The following is a 17,925-nucleotide window of genomic DNA, read 5'->3' on the forward strand; positions in this document are numbered from 1 at the left end:
TGGGGAGACACCCTGGACAGGCCACCAGGCCGTCACAGGGCCAACACACAAACACACACACACCCTAGGGACAATTCAGTATGGCCAATTCACCTGACCTACATGTCTTTGGACTGTGGGAGGAAACCGGAGCCCCCGGAGGAAACCCACGCAGACACGGGGAGAACATGCAAACCCCACACAGAGGACGACCCGGGACGACCCACCAAGGTTGGTCTACCCTGGGGCTCAAACCCAGGACCTTCTTGCTGTGATGCCACCACGCTAACCACTGCGCCACCGTGCCGCCTGAAGGGAGGAACATTATAAATAAATACAACCGAGTCGCTGCAGCAGCACGGTGGCTCTCGCTCAGTCTCCTGTCCTGTGCTTACAACACTGGAGCTATATTTGGCACGCTGGACTCTGAACTTTATCTGACTAGCCATATTTGGCTCTTCGGGCACTTAAATAAATCTTTCCACTGAAAAAAGCTATGAAATAGCAAAAAAACAGTTTAACGTTATTACTGGGGCTGCATGATTATGCATAGAATAACAATTTTGATTGCTGTAATAAAAATTGTGATTGTATTTATCAGTCACAATTTGTTTTAATTTGAGGGATGGAATTATTTTTGCCGCACTTTCTGCATCTTATATGACCAAATACAGTGGATGTCGCACATAAAGCGAAAATGTTAATATATGCTGATGGTTATATTCTACAATTATTTACCGTGGAATGTTAACTCGCAGCCCAAATTATGGTACGTTAATCTGCATATTCAGATTTTAAAAATGGCACCAGTGAGGCTGGCGACATAAAAACTGTGATTCACATTCACATTTCTTTTTCAAACATTAAGTCCACAGGCTGTATGACTTGATTATTATGCATATATGTGCATGTCAAGTTGATGCTTGAGGGATCCCTATATGCTGTGGTTGCATGAGTGCACTCATGCACCCATATGTGCACCCGTGCACGTACATATGTGACACAGAAATGCCAGACAGCATCAGATCTTCCTCACACCAGTGGCCTGTGCAGCCAGGGGAAGATGGCGGCGCGAATTCACGTTTGCGGCGGCCTCACTCAGTACCGTCCATGCAGTGTCTTTGTCCACGTCGGTGTCTAAGTTTGTCTTCGTTTGATGGCTGGGAGAGGACAGCTGGGATCAGCTAGGAGAGCTTGGTCTGCTGCGTCCTGTGGGCCCAGGGACCACGGCCCTGACTGGAGCTGCGCCCGAAGAGGAAACACCGAAGGCGGTCTGACAGGACGTGGAAGCGGGACAGGCTAAGCTAACTGCTAGCCCATGCAGACCGGCAATTCCGATAACACCGACGACAATCTGGTGGCGGTCTCGCCTAGCCTTGACTGTGTTTTTAGTGTCGTCGTGTGGAGTGTGGGGAGGTGTGTCGAAGGTGTCTGGCTGGGGGAGTTGGCGTTGGATCGGCTGAGGGAGCTTGGTCTGCTGCGTCCTGTGGGCCCCGGGACCATGGCCCTGCCTGGAGCTGTACCCGAAGAGGAAACACCGAAGGCGGTCTGACAGGACGCAGAACCGGGGCAGGCTAAGCTAACAGCTAGCCCATGCAGACCGGCAGCTCCGACAGTCATCCTGACTGGCGTTCGTTCTCCTGGACAGTGATTTTTTTTCAGTTTTGATATATGTGTTCTTGTAGTTCTTGTAGTTTTTGGATGTGTTTTTGTGTTGCACTGCTGTGGGCTCGGGGAAACATTTCGTTTAATTTCATGTGCGCAAGTCCACGAAAATAGTGTTTCTGACTTCTGATTCTGACACTGCAGCCCCGGCACGGCATGGCCGATGTCTCTTCATCACCATGGTCGCCGGTTGTGGGTGCCGCAACGTGCATGTCATCATGTCCGCAGTCAGGTTCACATGCTGTCGGGCTTCCTGGTGCCAAGAAATCCGGGTAGGATTTCAACTTGAACCGGGGGTGAAACTCGCTCTCTTACTACGACTCTACTTCCTCGGACGGCGTGCACATTTTCATATACCTTAATGGAGCAAAACATTTTACTAACTACACTGCGACCAGTTTCATTTTCATCGTCGACAATCATTTCGGGGGACAGTTTCAGAAGACAGACCGGAGAGGAAGGTACGAGGAGAGGAGGAACTGCCCTGGAGTCTCCCCCAAGGCTGCAAATCAAGATTAAGGCCATTGGGTCACCATGCCAAAGGGAGGCAGTATTCTGCTGGCCCTGCAGATAGCTATGCAGATTAAAACCACATTATCTTACACGCAAACATCTACACTTAAAAAAACGACAGGACATGCACCCGCACTCACGCAAGCATGCGCACTCACCACAACAGCCCCCAAAACTCACAAAACAAACCTCCAACTGACAGATTGGGGGAAAAAAAAAAACGTACACAAATCAGCTGCCAACAATGATACAACGGGGCTTTCACAGCCCAGAACATATGAATTGTTAATCATAATGACAAGTACATAAATCCAGATCTGCTAGAAAAATGTTGCGCTCCCCGTTCGCCCACGCATGCGAGCGACAGACAGGCAGTCTGTGACAATATTGGAGTCATCCCCGTGACATGGCGAGGCTCGGCAAGGCTCGGACTGCCCCCACCCCCCTGTAGTATTTACTGCACTGCTTGCAATGACATAATCCTGCACTTCCTCCACACTCACATCTATTGAGTGAATCACATGGATGAAGACCCCCCCCCCCCCCATGGAGCTGACATACACACAAGTACACTACATTCATCCGGCCTGTGCATGCATGCAAACATGCCAACAGACAAACACACACACACACACACACACACACAGCTTTATGATGGCACCGCGCACATTTATGACTGAAAGTGCCAAGGGCAGGCCTTCGTATGCCCACCTCTGGCTCTGTCAGATCCCCCCATATATGACATCTGACACATTCCCCCACCCCATATAGTTCCTCCCCTCCTTGATCTGTCGGTCAAAATATGCCCCCCCCCCCCCCCCGTCAGCTATTATCCTCACAGAGCGACGGCCTATCTGCCTCTTTCCCCTGGGTATTTTTTTTATTACCACTGACACGGTTGAAAGCGGTGGGGATTCGATGAGCGCCGGGGCCAACCACAGCACACGACACCCTGTGCGAGTGTCGGGTTACGCGGCACTGTACTCTCATAGGCTTGCAGAAGGTCTCTAAGTATGTTTAGAACCGAACACGCCGATCCCCACCCGCTCATAGCAGAGGTCACCCTGTTTACCGGCGCAACACGGACAACATAACAGGGGAACTGTGTGTGTGTGTGTGTGGGGGGGGGGGGCGTCTAGGTTTTAGTAACCCCCATCATTGGCCAGAGTCGTCATGGGGCCTAGCAGAGTGTTAACCATGCTGCTGATTTTATTAGCCAAAGATTATACAGGAAAAAATGAGTGAAAACAGTAGGTTTATAATGGCCGCCTGTCAACAGTTGGCGCTGTTTCCAAGGCAACGGTGAAGGAAGGAAAAGATGGTTGACGCTGATGACAGAAACAGGCCCTCACATCCAGCCGTGCCACTGCGGAGTCCACCGCTCAACAACTCGCCACACGTTCTGGTACATTATGCTGATTCACCCAGTAAGTACCCTGTAGTACTGCAGACTTCTGGATATGCAGTATTATAACTAGTTCACTTGGACCTGGAGTACCGTCTGCAGCACATGTGCTCCAAGGCTGTTGATCTGCACGTTAAAACGAGCTTCCTCAGAAAGAAAGAAAGAACGAAAGAAAGAAAGGATTGCTGGGGAATATCCCGAAGCAGCTTGTCATCGTTCGAGAACTCTTCTGTAACTTGGCACGAGCCGCCGCCAGGCAACTGTTGTAAACACGGAGCCAAGACAACCTACCAACCTCATGAGTCAAAGTTCCTATATCAAATGAGGCCAAGCTTGGGATCCCAAACACAGACTTCACAAATAGCATTGCAATGAGCAACTGGCATCACACTGACATGGGGTTTGGGTAGCCTTGTTTCCACAACAGCATCTTAAACACCTCGTGACACAGCCCCGATACGCTTCAGTCCTCTCTGACATCGCTAGCGTTGCCGTTGCATCTACAGTTTGGGTGATTTCGGTCAAGTTGGATGTGCTGCACACAGTGATGGAGACCATAACTGCACTAGTCTTTTTTTTTTGGGGGGGGGGATTTTCCCCCCTTCTTCTCCCCAATTGTACTTGGCCAATTACCCCACTCTTCCCGAGCCGTCCCGGTTGCTGCTCCACCCCCTCTGCCGATCCGGGGAGGTTCTGCAGACTACCACATGCCTCCCTCGGACACATGTGGAGTCGCCAGCCGCGTCTTTTCACCTGACAGTGAGACGTTTCCACCAGGGGGGATGTAGCGCTTGGGAGGATCATGCTATTCCCCCAGTTTCCCCCCCCTTTCCCCCCTGAACAGGCGCCCACACCGACCAGAGGAGGCGCTACTGTGGCGACCAGGACACATACCCACATACGGCTTCCCACCCGCAGACATGGCCGGTTGTGTCTGTAGAGACGCCTCACCAAGCCGGAGGTAACACCCGGGATTCGAACCGCCGATCCCCGTGTTGGTCTTGGGTTTGTAGCAAAAGTAAGGAACAAGCGAGAGAGAAGTAGGGGTTCATCAGCTTGTTCCATAAGGCGAAGATTCCTGCCCATGGAAACCAAGTGACACATCTCCTGCAGACCAGGCCTCCCCTGGCCTCCTCTGGCCTCCTCCACTTGTTCAAAGTCATTCAAATGAACAAACATGAAAAGTCGAGCCATATGTCCCCTGATAAACATCAGGGACAACGCAAGCCAGAAAATTAGCAATGCAAAACATCCTGATTATGACTGCACGCACAATACATGATCATATTCCTAAATAACAGGGAGGGACCTGCCGAATAGTTCATAAATCACAAGCTCGAGCACGATGAAACCTAATGAGTGAATTATGTCTTCGCAAAGAGATGACGGACAAGTTATAACTCATTTCTGAAGCTTTTGCTAGCGTCTCTTGGGCCCCGCTTCACCCTTCAATGGAGCTGAACGCAACGTAAAAAGCTCCAGTAAACACACAAAAGGACAACTTTCGAAAGCCTCGTTTAATTTAAAAAGAGTCACACGAGAAGGAAAACCCCCTAACTCTTTAAGGCAGAAGACTCGGCGGCAAAATCGCCGTAAAGGGGGTTTTAATGCGAGCCACATCTGAGGTGAGCGAGACTCGGGATCAACATTTCTGGGATGTTTTCATCGTTTTCAAGTCTGGATGTAAACATCAACCCCCCACCCCCACCCCATCCCACCCCACCCTCCTCCTTCCCATTAACAAACAAGAGGGGAGAACCTCGAGGAAATGATTGTGTTCAGTCAGTAACACACAATACTTTTCCGTTGCCGGGACTTGTGAATGGAGTCTTCAGGGCAGAGGCAGAGCCGGCGGGCCGGGCCAACTCTGGAAACAACAACCTATTTGAAGGTTTGAATATTTGCACACTGCACAGGGAGCGAAATGGGAAGACAAAAGGAACATTCCTGAGGCCGGTCGTTGGACAGGACCGCATTGTCATTTGGAGAAGGATTGTTTGGAGAGCACGGGGACACTTGCTCATGTGTTTGACTCTGCACAAATGAGACCGTGCCCTCAAAACTGGACCGGCAAAATCTCTGGAGCTGTCTTATCTGCCCCACACCTTAATCTAGGGAGGGAAGGTTTACCATCTCCAACATCTATTTACCACAACCACCAGTTAACAAGGGGCAATAGGGGCTCTCTGTAAAGGTCTTTAAACAACATGGCGACCATGGTGGTTTGGCCACTGGCGGCTGAAGGGGTGCAACGGACAGACACCTGTTTCTATTGAAAGTCTGTTCAGAAGGCAGAAACCAACCTCGTGAACAGTGCTGCTGACTGTTTCATAGGGGGGTAAAGCGGAAATGATAGCACCAGCTGACTAGCCACTAAGGGTTTTTTTTAATTTTGAGATACTCTATTGATCCCTGTACGGAAATTCTTCTCTACATTTAACCCATCCCAGCTGTGCAGCTAGGAGCAGTGGGCAGCCGCCGTGCAGCACCCGGGGGACCAACTCCAGTTTTGTCTTGCCATGCCTCGGCCAGGACACAGACCGGGGTATTAACCCTAACATGCATGTCTTTTTTTATGGCGGGGGAAACCGGAACACCCGGTGAGAACCCACCCCAGACACAGGGAGAACACGCAAACTCCACACAGAGGACAACTTGGGATGAACCCCCCCCCCCCCCCCCAGGGTGGACAACCCCAGGGTTCGAACCCAGGACCTTCTTGCAGTGAGGCGGCAGCTCTAACCACTGCGCCACCCATGCCGTATTTTCCCATAGACATAAGTGGGACACGTATCTGGTAGCATCCTCCGTTATACAAGCTAACGTAACAGGTACACATTTGTTACACTTTGTTACACTGTTATGCTTGTTACACTTTGTTACACCGGGGGAAAATATGAAGGTACAACACTGTCATAGTAGTTAAGATTGCAACCATTTTCACAGAAAAAGAAGCGTGCATTTCCAAATGATGCTAAGGAGAGGAAACATGGACCTGTTTTAAAAGGTACTGACATGACAAAAGAAACAGAAATTGCAGTGCCAATGTGCCTCATGTTGCTAAGTTACCGCAGGCAGGGCTGCTGGGAATTGAAGTGCTGTATCGTGTCCAAACCATTTAGCCTTTTAATGAAAAGCTCTGTGATTGAATCCTTTTTAAATCAAGTCAAGCGGCAATTAATGGTCTTGCAGTAAAACATGTCTCAGAATCAGGGCCACAAGGATAATACTTTGCTTGCACTGAACACCACCTTAAATATTTTAATAGGCCGCAGTCATCCGACAGTCGACGTCACTTTACCTCCCTATGGATACCACATCTTTCACCCCCCCCTTTTCTCCCCAGTTGTACGTGGCCAATTACCCCACTCTTCCAAGCCGCCCCAGTTGCTGCTCCACCCCTTCTGCTGATCCGGGAAGGGCTGCAGACTACCACATGCCTCCTCCGATACATGTGGAATCGCCAGCCGTTTCTTTTCACCTGACAGTGAGGCACTTCGCCAGGTGGACGTAGCGTGTGGGATGATCCCGCTATCCCCCCCCCCCCAGTTCCCCCTCCCCTCCGAACAGGCCCCCCAACCGACCAGAGGAGGCGCTAGTGCAGCGACCAGGACACATGCCCACATCCGGCTTCCCACCTGCGGACACAGCCAATTGTGTCTGTAGGGACGCATGACCAAGCCGGAGGTAACACGGGGATTCGAACCGGCGATCCCTGTGTTGGTATGCAACGGAATAGACCCGCCACGCTACCCCGGACGCCACATCTTTCACATTTACAAGATATAATAAAGAAAATAAACACAGGCTTGGAATCCAATAGGTTCAATTACCACAAATATTGAGGAAGTTCTACCTGCATCGATCCAAACACTTCCAGGTTCTGGTATCAGGTTCTGGTATCAGAGGCGGAAATGAAAGTGAGAAATTTCTTCACTGGCTAAACTGTCATTTTTTGATTGGTCATCCATCAGATTACAGTACTCAAAAAAAAAAAAGCCAGATGACTCAAGTCAAGTGGAGATAACAGCAGCTGAAGAGAATTTACATGCTCAGTTACTGTAGCCATGGGCACCAACAGACAGACACTTACTTCTTCTGAGCATCTTGCCATGACGGACCATGGAACTAGGGACGATGGATATGAAAACAAGAGATGATTCCTCAACACACACACACACACCTCAACTGCCCTTACTCTCCGTTCTCTTTGCACAGACTGCCATTGTGATAGAACATAAAAAACTGCATCTGCCTTTAGCATTAACCGTTCCCCAGCCTGCTTCCCAAAAAGCAGCCATCTTGCTCAGATTACAGTAGTTGTGGTTGTTGTATTTGCAATTAACATTCTAAATGCATATGAATTAGGCATGCTGGGTAAAAAAAAAAAAACTTAGAACATGAGTTTTTTTTTGCTGACTCAATGGTCTTGGGTCTAACAGTCGAACGTTTAAAGGCACATTGGGACATGATAGATGTAACCTGGTCCCATTGTGCGATCCGAAGGGTATTTCCCCTGTCTCGATGCTCCACGGCTGATCCCCTGTACAGACGGCAGCCTCGGGTGTTTCTCTGGCCCCTCCGCCCCCGCCCTTATTGTGTTTAAACCTCTGAGGCAAGCAGACTGGCGTTGGTGAAAAACAAAATTGCTTTTCCCAGATTCACATTTCAGATGTGCCATTTGTGCCGAACGGGGACGGCAGTAAGGCGAGACCGGAAAAATGCCACTTCGTACATCAGTGAAACCCAGACAGGGAAACTCAACCTGTTGCCCCGCGGTCACGGTTTTATTTGCCCATCGCTGAGAATACAGTCAATTTCTGGACAAAAAGGGGGGGTTGGGGGGCGAGCGGGTCACGAGTGTAGACTCAATGAGACATGGCGCGAAGAAATGAGGCTAATATTCCTAAGCCATCAAAGATAAGCCGATACGGTTCCTGGACATTCTTTACATAACTCACATGTTGACATGCTGCCGTGCGGTCCCTGCAAGACTTCCCAGCAAAGTAAGGACTCAAATCTAACACCACAATTCTCTTCTCTGTCCAGTTAATGAAGTACTATAGAGTAGTACAAACTACCCTCTCGCACCCAGAACGCCCTCATGAAGAAGCTCGGTTATATTTCTGATGTGTTGGATGAGTCTGAATTTTTTTGTCACTCCTAAAATGATAAATAAGAGCTCTCAAAGAACAGTACGTGACACAAAAATGATAGATAGAGCTCTTAAAGAACAGTATGTGACACTAGAATGATAAATAGAGCTCTTAAAGAACAGTATGTGACACTAAAATGATAAATAGAGCTCTTAAAGAACAGTATGTGACACTAAAATGATAAATAGAGCTCTTAAAGAACAGTATGTGACACTAAAATGATAAATAGAGCTCTTAAAGAACAGTATGTGACACTAAAATGATAAATAGAGCTCTTAAAGAACCGTATGTGGAGTCGAAATGTGTGTAAGGCGTTCTACATGAAAATACAATCCCAAAGATGGTGGTGGTGTTTGACCAAACCAAATCCAAGAGATCCATTCAAAATGAATGAGTAACCAGTGCTGTTGTATCGTCACCTTCCCCACCGCCAAACTGCAGAACATGTTGAACCCGAGTTTTACTTACTGATGCATACTAACTAGTATCCGGTAACTAGTAACTGTCGCTAAAGGTCCTCACTGCTAATCTTTTTTTTGGGGGGGGTCCCCTTTCTTCTCCCCAATTGTATCCGGCCAACTATCCCACTCCTCTGAGCCATCCTGGTCGCTGTTCCACCCCCTCTGCCGATCCGGGGAAGGCTGCAGACTACCACATGCCTCCTCCGATACATGTGGAGTCGCCAGCTGCTTCTTTTCACCTGACAGTGAGGAGTTTCACCAGGGGGACGTAGCGTAGCGTGGGAGGATCATGCTATTCCCCCACCCTCCCGAACAGGCGCCCCAACCGACCGGAGGAGGTGCTAATGCAGCGACCAGGACACATACCTACATCTGGCTTCCCACCCGCGGACACGGCCAATGGTGTCTCTAGAGACACCTGACCAAGCCGGAGGTAACACGGGGATTCGAACCGGCGAGCCCAGTGTTGGTAGGCAACGGAATACTAGACCGCTACGCTGCCCGGACGCCCCTTCAATCCTAATCTGCCATAACCTGCTTGTAAACCCCAACAACTTCACTTCTTCAAACCCACTACCGCCTTAATAACTTGGATATTCAAGGATTAACTAATGTCATAAAGCGTAAAAATGGAGATCTGTCTGCATGTAAATCTTCCGGACTGCAACTTTACATTCCAAGAGTTTCAACAAGTACATCTTTCGGGTGCTTTCTGTTTCCTGTGGTTGCACCTGAGCATTTCCATGAGAAATAAAAATCCCATGATTCCCATGCCCTGCAGGCACATTTCGGCATGCGAACACCGTCTAAACCAGACACATTTCAAACACATATGAACAGGTGTCTTCCAAGACGAGCGAAGGCCTTAACGGATCAGCGTGCACCACTTCTGCGGCACCACAAAGTGCTCCGAGGAAAATTACATGGCTCCAAATAGCTATGACACTCAAAACAAAAAGACTTTTTAGTCTTTCCAAGCTGACTTCAACTTGTTTTCATAAATCACGAGCAGGTTCTTCACTGGCCTGCGACTCTTAAGAAGGAAAGAGCGAGAAATACATCAAACTTCTGTCTGTATTCAAACCCCGAGGAAGCTGGATAATGTCAGACTCATCACAGCAAGTTCAAATTGCAATGTCAAGGTCACTTTAAAACCGAGACGTATTCATGATCCTGAGAACTATAAATAAGGAGAGTTGCTGGTAAAGCTGGCATTGTGCAGCTATGGCAGAAGTATAATGACTGGTGACCTTGGATAAACAGCTGGCTGAGCGAGCGGTTACTCAACCCTACGCCGTAGAGGTGACCGCCGCAGTAACCATTTTGTCAAGGATGAAGAAGGTATCAAAATTCAATAAAAGGAACCTCTGTGCAAACACACACACACACACACACAAACCAAGCATGCTAAATTGTTAAGAACATTTCATTCAGATATGGAAACTTCTACTGAATCAAAATGTGACTTGAGGAATTTTGTGATGCTGCGTATGACTCACCAGAGGCTGCTGTCAAAAGGTAGACATGGAAATATTCAAAACTTTAGATCCCCAAACCGACCTCCTGCCTAAGAACATATAGCGGACGGGCCAACTCCAAACGGACATCTTGCCGGCAGAATAATTGGCATCTGTTTGACCTCTCACCCACAATGGCCTTCTTGTTCTATTGTGGCGTATTATGTTCCGTGGATGTTAACTGTGAGTGTGATTTGTTTAATTGCCTGGAATAGAGCTGTTTGTGTGGCAATTTCTTTCCAACAATTGCCTTCAAGATAGGTTAATATGCGAGCCCTGGCCGCTTCAGCAGCAAGCTCATTACCACTTAACTACAGATGCGGTGTTACAGATTAACGAGACGGGCTTAGCGCCACGAGAAAAGCCTCGGCTGTGGTGTGCGCGCTGGTTTCCATGACTTTTTGGTGTTTTTTTTTTCTTCAGTAGTCCGTTCTGGTCACAGTGTGTGGACTTCTTTTTTTTTTTAAAGTAGCTGACGAAGCCTCAGAAACTGTAATACCATTGATATGAGTGAAAGAACTAGGTCAAAGACGACCCTGGGTTTCGTTAGCATCCATGAGTAATCAGGTCAGATGTCCAATCATGAGTGACAAAAGACTACAGGGGAACAGAGGACCCAAGTGCAATATGCAGAAAATGTCAGTGTGGACTCAGTGAAATGTGATGTGATGCAGCCAAGAGGCACTACAGCAAGACGACTTCCCCAGCCTACTACCATTATAAGACCACATTAAAAGCACTCCCGTAGAAACAAGAACATCCTGACGACGCCCCGTTTACGCTAATTTGACTCAAGGTGGACAAAATACCATTCTTCCCTTCATTATATTCTAAAAAATGCATTGCATCACCAGCAGGTAGATACGTGGTCCTTTTGCTTTATCACAACCATCCACTGCTTCTCCTGACCCCTGCACGGCTGTGGAGAACACGTCATCACAGAATCGAGCATTTTCAGGTGGCATGCCGGCCCGCCTTGTGCGAAGCATCGAAAAGATGCTTAGCTTTTTAATCGCCGGCTAACTGCTGTTTAGCCACTCACCCCGATGTTTAGCTATCTTATACGACTGTAAAGATTTTAAAAACAGCCTACGCTCTCACACAGCCTGACAATCGGAGAACTTCGAAGCGAAGACGTTTGGCATCTAACCGAGTTCTGACAACTTGAACATCATAGAAATCACTGTACAGGTTATTACATGAAGCACCCCAATGCAAATCACTTGTATCTAGGCCCAACGTTTGGTAGAGTTATGACGTTAAAGCGCCCATCGTGGAGGAATTTACATGATTATGCATTTCAAGACTAAAAGGTCATGTGATGGGCTGGTGACATCATGTTCTCACTGACCCAAGGTCAGTGTTGTGATAGCTGCAGTTAGACAAAGAGACACTGGGATGTTTTCGGCTATCACTGGGGCGACTCTAACGAGTTAAGACTAATAAACAGACCTCGGTGGTACCGTGTTTTCATTCTGCACCGACACTGAGCTTTTCCTGCCTGTTCTGGCTGCATAAAGAACTTTACGCTGTACACAATCGGAGCCAGACCTGTGGAGCATCAAATCATTGGGCAGATGATAAAAGAGCCAAACCTTGCAGTTGTGTCATGCATGTTACTGTATTCTAAGCCTGGGGGGGGGGGGGGGGGGGTAGAGACACAAACCTATTTCAGAGAGACAAGACAGCGTGTTTTTCTTAATTGTCCTGATCCTAAACTTGAGACAAACGAGCTTACAGACGTTTCCTGCACCCCCCCCCCAACTCCCAGCCTCAAAAAACATATGTGCCCCGGTGAGGGAGTGTTCTTCATAGAATGCAGCGCAAACTCCAACCTCTTCCCCAGACGGGGCCAGCGAAGTCTATGGGATCCCCGTCTCCCTGCACCACGAATCACAAAGTTGGGACACGATGCAGCAAAATCTGCCCCCCCCCCACCACCCCCATCTCACGCTGATACGACAGATACACGAGACATGCAGGCGCAGCAAACTGGAGAAGAAGAAAAGGGCTTTAGCCTCCTTTTACCTGCTCTCTCCTTTTGCATTAGAGGGTGGTGGGTGAAGAACAGTTTGGTTGTCCTCCATGTCCACGACACATTTCGTATTCAGTTCCATTTCTGCAGAGAGGGAGAGGGGAGAGAGGGAGAGGGAGAGGGGAGAGAGGGAGAGAGGGAGAGAGGGAGAGAGGTTTGCTGATGAAACGCTGCGTTACATCGGTGTATAAGTAAAGGGGGCTTCGTCACGCTACGTTGACCGGATCAGAGCTTAGTCTCAAGTTGGACCCGGACCTCGGGAGGGGGACGGGACGGAGCTGAAACTGAAAGCGGCGACAACCGACGCCGAAACAAGCAGAAAACTTTCTCATCCGGTCAAAAGTGTCGGACAAATCACACAAAACGTAAGACGATGGGGGGGTGTGGGGTGTGGGGGGGGCAGGAAGACGACCTCGCCCCGCGCTTACCTCTGCGGTTCATGGGCCGAACTCTCACCGCAACTTTTACCTTGGAATCCGACATTTTTCGTCCACTATTGCTCCCACCCTGCTCCGAGCAGCCCCGTGTGAGAGCGTGAAACCCCGCCGCCGCCACCGGCACCACCCGCCCCCCCCCCCCCAGACGAAGTCCGGACTTCTGCCGGATATAAAAAGAAAAAGCAGGCAAGTAAAGACTCGGATCAAACAACCCCCGAACACGTCCAGACCTCCGGGACGGGCTGTAAAAACGCGCGCATCTTCTCTCTACATCCGGCCAAGTTCGCTTCTCGCGCGGAGCCAACGCCGCGTCCCAGCCCCAGACAGCATCCCGACCGCCATCTTCCGCCGGGAGCTCGACCGCTGCTGCCGCCTCGCTGACGGAGCGGCGGAGCGAGAGGAGGAGGAGGAGGAGGAGGAGGAGAAAAAAAGAATTTCTTTCCAAAAAAAAAAAAAAAACCACGCGCCGACGTCAAATCCGAGCCGGGGGTAACGAGATAAGTTATCTCACATGCTGCGACGACACGTACGTCAGCAGCGCTGACCGCAGGTGAACGCGCGTCATATTGGCGCGTTTTATTAAACTTTTCAACGCGTGTCACGCGTGCGGCATCCCTCACCTATAACCCTACTGTCTGATTTCCCTTTACGGGCGCGCGCGCGCGCACGACTGCAGAGAAAGCATTAACCATAATAAACATAACCCCCCCCCCCGTATTCAGATATGATTAAATCGCCCCCCCTCATCAATACTGTGGATTATGGTTGCCTTCTTTTTCTGTACACCTGCAAAAATCAACAATGGACCAGTCCGAGACAGCCATCATATCATGTATTATATCATATCATATCATATCATGTATCATATCATGTATCATATCATATCATATCATCCACCCCTATAAACAATCATAACTTCCACCAACCGTCTACCACTGGATAAGAGCTGGTGGTGATGACGTGTATTTAGAAACAGAATTACATAAATGATAAGCTTAATGACATCAATATTTATATAACGTGTTCACTGAAACTCGAAACACCCCAAAACATGTTTCGTTGTTGTTTCATTGTTTCCCAGCCTTTGCGTTAGTCATTGTTTTTTTCCATAAAATATCTTAAAAGTCGCAGGAAACGAGTCTGGAGATCCTTCACTTTTTTCCTGTGTGTGGGGGGGGGTCAGTCAGACCCCCCCCCACATAACAGGTGATGCAGTGTTGAACACAATAAGGGCTTGCTTTGAAATGATGGTTTGGTTTTCGAAGTCTTTATTTTCTTGGCTGATAAAACGTGAAGTCAAGATTGAATCGAAATCACAAGGTAACGCAACGTTTCACATTACAACGTGTACTTACACGTTCAATTATCTGCCCTGTCCGTGTGGAAAAACACGACATCTGAAAACACATTTAACTGCTGTCATTTTGTGCTAAGCAAAACACAAACAAGTGGTGAGACAGATTTGACAAACTTTTATTGCATAACGTGTTATATAGTGGCTATGGCGCCGGATTGAGCGGAGTAAATCTTCACGGCGTGGTCTCCGCTGTCTAAAATGATGAGGGAGTCGTTGGCTGCGTTGACCGCCATCCCCACCGGGTGGACCAAGTGTCCTCCAACAAGAGGAGTCAGGACTGGGCTGTCCCAGCACCTCCCCAAGCTCCAAATCATCCCCTGCGTGGAGTCAATCATTACCAAAGCTCCTTCTTTGTCAAAGGCCACACCAGACGCAGACAGCCGAACCCCAGAACCCAGGCTCATGCTGAAGCTGTCCATCTGATAAAGGAGGTGGAAGCCCTTTTCATACACGCTCAGTCTTGTGGGTCTGTGGTTCCCTGTGGGATTTGTGTCGTGACCCAGACTCTCCACCACCGCTATGTTCCCCGTTGCCCGGCAGCAGGCCACCTCTTTGGGATGTTGAAGGTGGGTGATGACCGCATCCAGGTTGAGGGTCACACCCCGAGCGTAGTCCACGATCACCTGGGAGAGGGTGCCGGCATGGTTGTCTGACACCAGGATGTGCCCACAGCTGTCTATGTCCACGCCCCACGGCAGCTGAAATGACCCCTTGACCGTCATAACGTGGCTCCCCCTGGAGGTGAAAACCTTGACTGCGTTGTTGCCCGCATCGGTCACCACCACATATCCACTGGGGGAAACGGCCACGTCCAGCGGGTAACAAATCTCCCTGTCCGCCCGCCCTCTCGGCCCAAAGCTGTGCAATCTCCTGCCCTGAGGGCTGAAGACAGCCACCCTCTTGTCTCCATCGTGGACCACCATGATTGTCCCCGATGACTCAAACACCGCTACCCCCGTGGGGTTGATCAGCGTCCCCCAGCCCCCGAAAGCTGAGCAGAGTCGCAAGGCCCCAAAAGTCAGACCTCCGCACCGACTGACACTTCCCTTCACCCCACGAGGAGCAGCGGGCCCGGGGCTCCTGGTGAGCAGCAGCTCCTGGAGGTCGGTCAAAGCCCGGCAGTGGGAGGTGCCGTCCACATGGCACAGCTGTCGGCAAAATGGGCACTCCAGCTTCCTGAGGACGGGGTGGGACAAAGCCTGGACACATTCCTGACAGAGAACATGGCCGCAGGTGAGGTTCTGCGGCCTGCGCTCGCTCTGCTGCCAGCTGAACCTCTCGAAGCAGACCTTACACTCCAGCAAGTTGACCTGGATCTCCCTCAGAATCCCTCCGGTTCTTAGGGAACAGGGAGCCTTGGCCATGACTGAAATATCCTGACGTCCTCGGCCTGTCTATCGAAACGACACCGTCAAACAGCTGCAGCCAGCAAGAAACGTGAGAAAGCAGGAAGATAAAGGCAACGGAACGAAGAGAGACAGGGAGAGAGAGGGAGAAAAGGGAGATTTGAAAACAGAGCGCTGCAACATTTTAGGGCAGCACGCGCTCGCCTTGCAGGCCCAGAAAGTCATGTGACTTGGACAGCATGCAAAACAAACTCCAAAGGGCCTTTGCTGCCCTCCTTTGGAAATCCAGATATGCACACGTTGTAGACGCAGAGCCCGTGAGCTTAGGGCCCTGCCGTCTTTTTTCATAGAAATAAAGCCTTTTTGTGATGCTGCGGTCAATGAAACCACAACTACATAATTTGCATTCATTCATGATTTGTCTAGCAATAGTCGACACTGTCTGGACAATATGTGCCTGAAAAATCCTCGTTACATTACATCGCCACATTTATATCTCGTCATTTTTTCAAGGGACAAATCAATTCACAATTTCTTGAAATGTATCTTGTTGTACCTCAGCTGGAGGCAGCTATTTTAGTCCGTTAGTTGCCCGGTGTGCAGACAAAGTGAAATCTGATCTTTTGGAAACAGAAGGGCAGTGCCTGAGTCAGCCGACTTGGCTCTGCCTTGCTGCAGCGGTGCATTCTCCAAAGGTCAAACCAGATGATACGTGAGTTCCTATTATGATTTATACAGCTTATTTGTTGGGAATATTGCTTTACTCAACAGATGAATGACATTAAATAAAAATCAGTTCCCTCAGTTCATTAAGATGAGTACAAACGTTGAGGTTCAGGTAACTGACTTGGTATTTACTATGTGTCCTGCTCACGATCAATGAAACAATGAGTCCAGCTTCTTTTATTATAGCACGATAAAATGTACTACAATGTACTATACATAACGGTAAGTAAAATGTGATAATGAGAGGAAAATGTTACAATCTTATAATTTCACTTAGCTGACGCACTTATCCAAAGCGACGTACATCTGAGAGTTAATACAACACAAGCAAGGATCTAGTCAAGAGACAACAATGCAAGTAAGTGCCAAAAAACTAGCTTCAAGTCCGATAGGACATAGGTGTCAACAGGCAGTGCACAAAGGCAATGCATAGGGTGTATAGAAGCGGTTTTATTTATTTATTTTTAATACCATCAGGTGTGGAGGTGTTCGTGAAAGAGCTGGGTCTTTAGCTTCTTCTTAAAGATGGAGAGGGACTCAGCGGATTGAATGGAGTTTGGTAACTCGTTCCACCACCGGGGAACTACAGAAGAGCCTGGCTAGTGACTTAGGGCCCTGTTGTGGCACAAGTGCCAGGCGCCTTTCATTAGCAGAGTGTATTGAGCAGGACTGAGTGTAGACCTGAATGAGGGAGTTCAGGTAGGCAGGAGCCTTTTTAGTTGCTGTTTTGTGAGTGAGCGTTAAGGTTTTGAATTTGATGCGGGCAGCAACTGGGGGCCAGTGGAGGGATATGAACAGCAGAGTGACTTCTGCTGTTTTGGGTTGGTTTAAGACCGGACACGCTGCCGTGTTCTGGATCATTTGCAGAGGTTTGAAAGTGCATGCAGGGAGACCTGCCAGTAAGGAGTTGCAGTAGTCAAAGTGTGATATTACAAGAGCCTGTAGCAGGAGTTGTGCTGCATGCTCAGACAGGTAGGGTCTAATTCTCTTGATGTTGTACAGGGCAAATTGGCACGACTGAGCAATCAAGGCCACGTGAACCTTAAAGGTTTGTTGGTCATCAATCATGACACCCAGGTTTTGGGCAGACTTTGTGGGTATGAGTTGGGTTGAGCCAAGCTGGATATTGATCTCTTGTTGTATGGATGGACTGGCTGGGATGACAGGGAGCTCAGTCTTAGATAGGTTAAGCTGAAAGTGACGTTCTTTCATCCATGCAGAGATATATCAGCAAGGCATGATGATATTCGTGCTGAGGCTGTGAGGTCATCTGGCGGGAATGATAGGAAGAGCTGGGTATCGTCAGCATACCAATGGTATGAGAAACC

The 17,925-nt window shown here is 49.0% G+C and overlaps 2 protein-coding genes across 2 annotated transcripts in view; both read right to left on the reverse strand.

The window, feature by feature from the left end:
- The window catches only part of kif13a (kinesin family member 13A), a 71,360-nt gene extending 58,098 nt beyond the window's left edge, over positions 1-13,262 (reverse strand). Inside the window, exons 1-2 of the mRNA XM_056285579.1 lie at positions 13,160-13,262; positions 12,725-12,815 (exon numbers count right to left, since the gene is read on the reverse strand). Of these exons, the coding sequence (XP_056141554.1) occupies positions 12,725-12,815; positions 13,160-13,214 (146 nt within the window). The 5' untranslated portion in view covers positions 13,215-13,262. The remainder of the gene's footprint in view (positions 1-12,724; positions 12,816-13,159) is intronic.
- Positions 13,263-14,625: 1,363 nt separating this feature from the next.
- Positions 14,626-16,068, reverse strand: LOC130118375 (E3 ubiquitin-protein ligase NHLRC1-like). The gene has a single exon (XM_056286803.1). The coding sequence runs from the start codon at positions 15,887-15,889 to the stop codon at positions 14,657-14,659; it is 1,233 nt and encodes a 410-aa protein (XP_056142778.1). The 5' UTR covers positions 15,890-16,068; the 3' UTR covers positions 14,626-14,656.
- Positions 16,069-17,925: the final 1,857 nt, after the last annotated feature.

This window comes from Lampris incognitus, chromosome 9 (genome assembly GCF_029633865.1).
Source record: "Lampris incognitus isolate fLamInc1 chromosome 9, fLamInc1.hap2, whole genome shotgun sequence".
Classification (NCBI taxonomy): Eukaryota; Metazoa; Chordata; class Actinopteri; order Lampriformes; family Lampridae; genus Lampris; species Lampris incognitus.

What these genes read in the sequence shown, in the direction of transcription:
- LOC130118375 (XM_056286803.1), bottom strand. Translation starts at nt 15,889, where the DNA reads ATGGCCAAGGCTCCCTGTTCCCTAAGAACCGGAGGGATTCTGAGGGAG.